This window comes from Agrilus planipennis, unplaced genomic scaffold, assembly GCF_000699045.2.
Source record: "Agrilus planipennis isolate EAB-ADULT unplaced genomic scaffold, Apla_2.0 scaffold30, whole genome shotgun sequence".
NCBI lineage: Eukaryota > Metazoa > Arthropoda > Insecta > Coleoptera > Buprestidae > Agrilus > Agrilus planipennis.
The window spans coordinates 750,267-760,300 of NW_020438923.1; the positions used below are offsets into that span (position 1 = coordinate 750,267).

At 43.8% G+C, this 10,034-nt stretch overlaps 1 protein-coding gene across 1 annotated transcript in view; it reads right to left on the reverse strand.

Annotated features, from left to right (window-relative positions):
* Positions 1–7,255: 7,255 nt before the first annotated feature.
* The window catches only part of LOC112904277, a 5,310-nt gene continuing 2,531 nt past the window's right edge, over positions 7,256–10,034 (reverse strand). Inside the window, exon 2 of the mRNA XM_025973920.1 lies at positions 7,256–9,191. Coding sequence (XP_025829705.1) covers positions 7,966–9,191 — 1,226 coding nt within the window. The 3' untranslated portion in view covers positions 7,256–7,965. The remainder of the gene's footprint in view (positions 9,192–10,034) is intronic.

The window sequence follows — 10,034 nt, forward strand, 5'->3', positions numbered from 1 at the left end:
GAGATCAGAGTAGGCCTGTGTGTCTGTTACCGGTCTTGGGGAAGGTCCTGGAGAGACTGATGGTCTTCCGACTGCGAGCTAAACTGGGAAACCAGCAAAGTGAAAAGCAGTTCGGTTTCAAGCCTGGCCAGAGCACCGAGAGTGCCTGGTATGAAGTGAAGCGGACGGTGAGCAGGTCCGAAAAACGTTACGTACTAGGTCTGTTCATCGACTTCGCAAGCGCGTTTGACAACTTGCACTGGAGCCGTATTGTCGCGAGGCTCCAACGAGTGGGGTGTGAAGAGTTAGCCTTATGGCGAAGCTACTTCCACGATAGAGAAGTGAGAGCCTACGGACCACGAACCCAGGTTAGTAGGCAGGTCAAAAGAGGATGTCCCCAAGGCTCCGTCATCGGTCCGGAATGCTGGAATCTGATGATGGATGTCCTATTGAGAGAGTACGAGACAGAGGGGACGAGTGTTGTTGCCTTTGCCGACGATCTATTGGTCTTAGTCGAGGGCAGCAGCAGGAGAGAGCTCGAACACCGAGGTAGCACTGCTCTGGGTGTAGCTGTGAGGTGGGGAGAGACGGTTGGCGTTTCCGTATCGACCCAGAAGACGTGTTGTATGCTGCTTAAGGGAAGGCTGGCTGATACCCGGCCGCCAGTGGTGAGAAGCGGCAACTTCACAGTGGAGTATGTGCGCACCGTGAAATACCTCGGTGTGTGCGTAGGAGAGAGGTTGGCTTTTCGGCCACACCTCGAGGCATTAAGGGGCAAGATAGTGACAGTAGTTGGGCCCCTGCGGAGAGTCCTGCGCACGGAGTGGGGGCTGGGCAAGCGGGCAGTCCGCTGTGTGTTTAAAGGCCTCCTAACAGCATGTGCCCTGTACGGGTCAAGCGTTTGGTACCAGACGCTCCGTACGGGGGTGGGAAGGAACCTAATAAGGCGATGTGAGAGGGTAGCACTCCTGGCGTGTCTGAAGGTGTGTCGAACCGTCTCGACCGAGGCGATGCAGGTACTCATGGGAGAAATCCCGTGGGTACTGGAGGCAGAGAGGCGGGCGCTCACTTTCAAGGCGAGGCATGCAATACCGATGGAACCCGGGGACGTAGTCAGCAATGATGAAATCGCCGGCCTGTCGGCAACAGGGGTGCGCAAAGTATTAGAGAGAAGGATGTTGCGAAAGTGGCAAGACGGGTGGGACCTGTCGGTAAACGGCCGAGTCACACACCGCTTCATTCCAGACGTTCGTACTGTTAGGTCGAGCGGATGGATTGATCCTAGCATGGCAGCGGGGTACTTGATCACCGGACATGGCAGCATGAACGGGTTCTTGTACCAGAGAGGATTGGCAGAAAGTGAGGCGTGTTTATGTGGAGACCCCGTCGAGAGTTGGGAACACTTGCTGGTCAGGTGCCCGCTCTACGACGATATCCGAGACCTTTTACATCTCGGCGTATTTTGGGAGCTCGCGGGAGAGCCGAATGTGGGCCAAGTCCTGGCAACAAGAGAGAGCCATGAAGCCCTGAGAGAGTTCGCCTGGAGGCTTTTTGAGAGAAGGCGGCGGCTGCAAGCAGCGGCAGCCCCGTAGCGAGTATAAAGTACTAAGAGTAGTAAAGAACTGTGATAAGCACGGGGGTAGTATGGGACCGTGTGTACTGGCGCGCTGGCTGCGTCAAGCATACACCCATCACTGCTTTGGAGAGTATCGCCCCCACGAACCCGGAGAGGACTAGCGAGGTAAAGCGAGTGCAGCATCGCCCCTCTGCTGGGATGGCAAACCAGTGTGCCCTGGTGCCATGGGATTAGGCCCACCAAGCCCGGGACGCGCATAAGAGTACCGAGTAAAGGGTGCGCGTTTTGGGACTATGTTGAGGAATGGACTCGTGGGGGCAGTGGTTGACGGTCCGAGTGCTGGACCACGAGGTCATCGGTAGACGCCAATACCGTGACCTCAAACATTTACGTACTAAGCGGGGCATGGATAGACCCACCGGCGACGGCTGATGCACCAGCCCGAACTACATCGGTGACTTCCCGGGACCAATCTGTCTGACGGAGGGGAGACCCCGGGGAGCCCTTTTCATTCCATCACGGCTCAGCTGTGGTGGTTTGACGTGTTGATTTATCATCAGATGGTAAGGTGTTGCACGTTAAATCTCCATAAGTTGCATGCGCAAATTGCTAGTGACAGGATTAAAAAAAAAGGAGTATCAAGGCTACAGCAGGTGGTTACCAAACTGGAGATCTTGTTCTGTTGTATAATCCTCGTCGTTGCTGTGGACTATCACCTAAGTTCCAACAGAATTGAGAAGGACCCTATTGAAGAGGATTAACGACGTGATCTACTGAATTAAGGAAACTCCAAATGGGAAGCCGACGGTAGTCCATTTTAGTCGCTTGGCTCCATTCGCCGGTGCAAATGAAGAGGAGGCGCGGGCCAGATTATTAAGAGCTATTCCTTCCGAGTTCACATTCGAAGAGTTCATGAAGGAAGGCCCCTATGTTAACAGAGTGACGCAAGAAATCCGACGAGACCTCTTTGCTATATCTAAGAAACATTCTCTGGGCCATTGCGTTTCAAAGGATCTCAGAATGAGCCGTGGTATCGCGTCCGAGCTAATACGCAGATTTGGCGGTTTGGAACATCTTGAAAATCATGTACAGAAGGGAAGAAGTCTGTTATGCCTGCCTGACGGACGACGCAAAATCTATTACCTAGTAACTAAAGGAAGATGCTCTGATAAACCAGCTTATAAAGACCTTTGGGACGCAATAATGGTATTCCGCGGACATCTTCTGGAGAATAACCTACAGAAGCTGGCGATTGCGAAGCATAGTTGTATATATAGCGTAAATAGGTTATTAAATGTATACACCATAAAAAAGGCTATTGTAACGAGCACGAGCGTGTTTGTGTGCAATCGGGCATACGTGTGTGTGAGCGGTTTATCGATTCGCCGACTAGACGCTGTCGCCTTTCTTCATGTGCGCCGTATTTGTAAACGTGTGTGTCGTACCTGCGTTCTGAGAAAGCAGGTAAACAGTGCAAGAGAAGGAAACTTTTCCGGATGGCTCGAGGAGGTTCCCGAAAGCAAGCAAAAGAGTATTTAAAAGAAAAGACGATCGCCGAGAGAAGGATAGAAATAAATTGACCGTTTCAGAAGTTAATCTAGAAATAAATTGACAGCGCAGTAAATAGTGATATATTAACAGTACTGTATATAAATAGAGTAATTCATCACCTATGTTAGTAATAATTCAATAGTGTTTTTAAGTCCTTTAATAATAATTAGTGTAAGTAAATAGTTTTTGTCGTTGTGAGTCTTAAAAGTTACATTACAATATATTATAAAGTAAGTTATTTCTTTTATCCCGGTTTAATAAAGATAAAATTAAAACCTGATTGTTGTTTATTTTGATTTAAGTAATNATAGTTTGCAAAACGATGTGAGCATTAGAGTAGTTCGTCATTGTTTGGTCTACGGACCCGGTACCAGCAACGCTTACCTTGTTCCCGACAGTATTATATTTATCAGCTGTTTCACCAGGATCTTGTTTTGGTTTCGATAACTCAGAACACATCAAGGCTAGGTGTGGCTTTCCACATAAAACACACTTTAAACGTTGCCGACATTTTCGCGATTGGTGTCCGATTTTTAGACAACGAAAACATGCCCCAATTTTGGCTAAGGAGTCCCTTTTTTGATCCAGCGACAGTTTTTGAGCCTTAAAACATTTTTCACTGTCATGTTTTCCTTCACAAAATGCGCACTTATTTCGTAGTTCATTATTCACCAATCCGATCGCGGTAGGCACTGTGTTTAAATCAGCCGATTTTTGTTTGGTCTTCCGTGTCACATTTTCACGTGAGTTAGCACCCAGATCAAACCCTTCCATTGCGAACACGATTCTCTGCTCATTTTCCACTTCATTTTTAAGGAAGCACATAAGTTGATCTAAACGATTTTTTGCCATTACTTCTTGAGAACCTTCCATCTCCGTTTTACCGACACTCAAAAACCCCGAAGATCTTTGCCACACCCTAAGAAGTTCCTCCGGTAGACATGATTCAATAAGTGGGAAAAGCATAGCCGAACACTTATCACTTGTAATACCCAACGTTTCTAGAGCACGCATTTGGGTTTCGATTCGATCGTATAACGCGGAGAGTTCCATTTTTTCTTTAGTTGCTGCATTACTTATAATCAACTTCAGCAGCTCACGCACATAAACTTCGATTTGGAGATCTTCCCGCCCGAATCTCGACTTTAAACTGTCTATCATTTTTTGATAGTTTCCGCTTACTGGGGGAAAACTTTCGACTAATCGCCTAGCACGACTTTCCGGAACAGTTGCCTGAATGAGATACCCGATTTTGTCATTATTATCAATTTCAGGGTCCAAATGAACTTTTTCGAATTGTCCCCAGAACTGCAACCACTCGCGAATATCACCACCGTATTTTTTCAGTTCTATTGTGGGCAACTTAAACTTTCGCCTTGCTGTGTCCGTATCGCCACTTACGAAATCGCGACCTTCCGGTAATTGTCCCTCCTGCCTCTGAGGATCACCGACTTGAACTTTTAATGTGAAAAATCTTCTCGAATACTCATCCGAAGATTCCATGTCTGTCATTAAAACTTCCTCCGTAGCATTTTCTTGCAGTAGACAATTAAAAATTTCCTCATCGACGATTCGTAAGGCATTATATTTTTGTTCCAATATTTCCCAGCATACAGTTAAAGGAGAATTATCCTGTGTCCGTGAGGTTAATAATTTGTCCAGCTCATCCGCTGTCTTTGTGAATGTCATACGAAGTGCAGTACGCCGTTTTCGTAATTGCTCCATACTTCAAAACTTGGTTCGAAACCACCTGCTTTAATCAGTTCACACGTATGATTGTCGCGGTAAAAGTTTATTCGTAGAGCAAAAATAACTATTTTTGCGTATCTGTTATCACTACACGTCCTGTCACGGTCGCCAATTAATGTTGTGTACTCGAAAAAACTACCCGTCCAATCTCGTACATCAGTTCGGATGTAGTGAAAATGCAGCACTTCAATAACAAGACAAATTTATTTCACAATTAACAAAAATATTATTAGTAAAGGTAAAGGTCTGAGTCAATCAACTGCTGATATAAGTATAACGATATGATTCATAATACAGTAGTCGAACACATGAAACATAAAAATATCTAAAAGAATGAAAACAATTTGGCATCTCCGCAACATCCTCCCACCTGAGGGATATTCCGATATATGTGTAGGAATATTCCTCACATTAATAGAAACAAGATTTAAAAAATAATGACTATTCTCTTATAGGTCAGTCTGTCTGCTACCTTTACCTTCCGGCCATGGCGTGTCACTACTTCAAAAACGGGTGCTTTGCTTTGCAACACTCCCGCACTAGCGTCGGTTTCTGAAACAGGCACTTTGCTTTTAGGCACTCCCGAACTAACACATTTCTTTGTAACGGGTACTCTGCTTTTAGGCACTCCCGAATAATCACTCTTTCTTCTCTCTTCATGTTTCTCCGGTCCGACATCTAGATTGTTGACTTCCAGAGGGAACACTCTTTGAATAGGCCGGAGCATTTGCCCCTTGTGAGTTTTCAGTCGAATAAGTCGAACCTCACCGTCCTTGCCCGGTAACAGTTCTTCCACCCGTCCCAGAGGCCAGTCAATCCTCTTCTGATTATCGCTCCCAATGAAGACGATCTCTCCCACGGAAATAGGTTTCTTTAATCCCTTTTGGCGGTAAAACTTCAGTTGGCCCAGATACCCGTTTCGAAACCGGAACCGTAATGATTGTCGTAAATTTTGCCTATGAACCATCCTACGACAAAGAGAATTGCGGTCCACAGAATCACAATCGGGCAAACCACTCTCTTCTAGATCCCTCAAAAAGCAAGCTGGTGTAAGTGGTGTCGTATCCCGTGGGTCATCGGATACATAGGTTATAGGTCGAGAATTCACAACGTCTTCGCAATCACACAGTACGGTCATTAACTCTTCATATGTAAGAGAAGCGCGACCCAGTACTTTGCGCAAGATTTTCTTTAGCATACCGATAACTGGTTCCCAATACCCTCCCCACCAGGCTGCAGTTAGAGGGTTGAATCTCCAAATTATTCGCTGTGCAGACGAAAACTCAGAAATGCTTTCCCAATCTAATCTGGCGAAAAAATTTTCCGCACCCACGAAATTAGTTCCATTGTCACTATAGATTGTCCTCGGTCGACCACATCGCGCAACAAACCGACGAAAAGCTTGAAGAAAGTTCCCAGTCGATAAGGACGTCACCAGTTCAAAATGCACAGCCCGATAAACCGCGCACGTAAACACACAAACCCAACTCTTTTCGTTTGTTTTCAGAAACAGTGGGCCCGCAAAATCTACTCCCGTCACTTCAAACACTCTAGCATCTCGAACTCGGTCCAGTGGCAAGGGCGGCATTTCCACATACAACGGTTTCGCGTCATACCTCCTGCAAACCGAATTGCTCGTCTTCCACCAAGTATCCAGTATTTTTCGCGTAGAAGACTAGTCAGTCCTTGAGCTCCAGCATGACAAGATTTGACATGAAAATCGAAGATTAATCGTTTCACAACTGGATGTTCAGCCGGCAGAATAACTGGATAGCGAAAGTTTTTGATGTCTTCGCGTTCACAAACTCGCGACTTTAACCGTAAAACACCAGATTCATCATAAAAATTCGGTAACGTGCTGAGTCGTTTGGGATCTTCTGAAAGAGCTCCCCTTTGGATAATTTTGAAAACGAACGTTTCGGCAGACTCCAATTCTTCCGTACTCAAAACACTACTTATTCTTTTATCAGTCGGTTTTCTAATATTATGAATGAAACGAAAGCACCACGCTATCATTTGAACACTTTTGTTGTATTTACTGAAGTAACCCAAATGCCACTCATCCGAAGAGATATTTACTGTCGTTGCAATTATTGTCTTTCTTTTTTCTGGCAATATCTCGTCTTCATCGCACAAAAAATCTGTCTTGGGCCACTGGTCCTCTTTTTCAAGCAACCATTTTGGACCCTCCCACCATTTAGATTCTAATAACTGTTGTGCGGTGCAACCTCTGGACGGAAGATCAGCGGGATTCAGAACGCCCGGTATCAAATTCCAAGACTCCCTTGTTGTTAGTTGTCGAATCTCTTTTACCCGGTTTCCCACAAAAACTGTCCATTCTTCCGTTCTTCTAATCCAAGAGATCACCGTCGATGAATCACTCCAGAAAAAAGATCGAACTTCACAGTTTAAGTTTTCTCTAACTGAGGTATATAATCTCGCACCTATTGTTGCAGCCAACAATTCCAGTCGCGGTATGGTTAGCCTTTTTAAAGGTGCTACCCTCGTTTTGGCTGCTAACAGATGAATGAAAACGTTTTCGTCTCGAACAATCCTCAAAAATACCACAGCAGCATAGGCGTCCTTGCTTGCGTCACAAACTGTATGAACACTGCAGTCACCATTGTTATTAGGTAAAATATTTGTCCATCGGTTTATCTTTATTTCGTACAGATAGGGCAGATCCGAGACCCATTTTAAAAAAAGCTTCTTCCAATTCTTTATCAACTGGCACATCCCATCCTGCTTTTTGCTCCCAGGTCCTTTGAAGCAATAATTTGGGACACAACGCGACCGGGCATGTAAATCCAATCGGATCAAAAATTTGCTGTGCTAAAGACAAAATCTTTCTTTTTGTAACAGGTATTATATCTGAAACATCTTGGACGTTTTCTTTTCGAATAGAAAGCGAGTCGCTTTTCGGGTCCCATACTAGTCCAAGCACTGGGATTGATTCACATGGCTCGTCACAACTATCCTTTCGAGTGAACTCTCACCCTCTCAATTCGAATTTGGCTTGACTAAGGAAGACTGTGGATTCGTGAATAAATGTTGTTAAATCTGTATCACTAGGAACGCTCGTGACACAATTGTCAACATAAAAAACTTTTTTATAACTTTTTAAGTGTCGACACGGAACATACAGAGTTTTCTTCCGAGTATTGTTTCAAACCTTCAGACAGGTGATGGTCTATTGTCGCACCTAGGAGGAAAGGACTGCTGTTGACCCCGAAGACCACTCTTCGATGACGAAATACCACTTCTTTTCCTTCTGAATTTACCCATAAAAAGCGTAAAAAGTTTCTGTCTTTTTCGTGAATGCTTATTTGTAAAAATGCCTTCCGAATATCAGAAACTACTCCTATTTTATGTTCTCTAAATCTCACCAAAATGGACGGGATTAATTCAATAAGGTTAGGCCCCTTTTCCAAACAATGATTTAATGAGGGATTGCCTTTTTCTCTTGCAGAGGCGTCGAACACAGGTCTGATCCTCGTTGTACTTCCCTCTTTGATAACAGGTCTGTGGGGTAAATAATGGGAAGCACACTCGACTTCAGAAATGGGAACCTCTTCTATTATGCCTTCCGCAACCCACTCTTCGAAGACTTCAGTCAGGGACTCGAATATTCCATCTCTTTTTAGTTTTTGCACCGTCGAGTTTAATCTTTTCTTCGCCAAGGAGTAATTATTAGGTAAAGGTGGATGCCCCTCCAACCATGGTAGGCGAACCTCGTATCGACCTTCCCGATCCTTCCCAACAGTTTCTAGAAAGAAATCTTTCGCTGCTCGTGCCGCTTCATCACGAGATTTTTTAACCGACGGTTCCGAAATACCTAATACGTCGATTTCCCATAAGTTTGTTAAAGACATGTCTTGTGAAAACAGGGATATAACAATCATAGAGCTTGTATTGCTTCGTTGTTTTTGTGGAATCTTCCCCATCAGTGTCCACCCAAAGACTGTTTCCATAGCAACCAGACCACAACCCAAAGTATGCTTTCGCCCCGTATATATCTTTCCCAAGACATCCGCTCCAATTAGAAGTTCGATGGGAGCGGAATTACCGACGTCATTTATTTTGATGCTTACATCGGTCAATTCAGCAATCCAAGGACCCGTGGGTATGGGCGTGACATCATTACAAATTCTTTCTTGGTCTAGAACTTCTAAACAATATTGTGTATCCTCCGTCTCCAGTTTGATATTATAACATTTGTGTTCTAGTTCAGCGGTATTATTTCCTCCAAACAACGAATGAATCATTTTTTCATGTCGTATCGGTACAAGTTTCAACTGTGACGCAGTTGCCTTCAAAATATATGATTTTTGCGAACCACTATCAATTAAAGCCCGAATTTCTTTCGAATCATTTCCGTTGTTTATNCCTCTCCAAGACTTCCTTTTGACACAGTATTTATAGATATTTTTTCGATTAACGGAAAGAAATATCTGACGGCAATAGATTCCTTTACAAAATATCTCATATTTTGTCAATTAAGTTCAAATAATTTACCAGATATAGTTGAAGCCTATACTAAAATTTTTGCTCGATACAAAATGCCAAAATTGATAATTGCGGACAATTAATTCAATAACCCCTTATTTGTTGAAATGCTACGAATGCATAAAGTCAATTATCATTTCATAACCCCGAAACATCCAAATAGTAATGGTACAATTGAACGTGCACACGGTACATTAGTAGAAATAATGAAAACTATAACCGCCTCTAAAAACACAGTACTCAAAAATAATTTATTCGAAAACGCATTTATTATTTATAACAGAAGCATTCACTCACAAACCAAATGCAAACCAACTGAATTACTTTTGGGACACATAGAAACAAATGACATGTTAGAAGTATTGGACGAAAATTACTACCACCAGTACACCACCGAAAGTTACGATAAAATTAAGGCTCTATATGAATTAGTATCGGAAAATCAACCAGAAAGAACAATAAATTCAAAACCAAAATATAAAACGTTCAGAATTCTTACCCATAAAAGAAGATCAACCGGTATATTTAAAGATGCATATAAGAGATAAGAAGGCACCACGTTTTAGAAAAGAAATTGTGCAAGAAGACTTAGGAAACAAAATCAAAACCCAAAAAGGTCAGATTTATAATAAACAAGAATTGAAACCCCTTAGAAAGACACAGCGTACCTAAA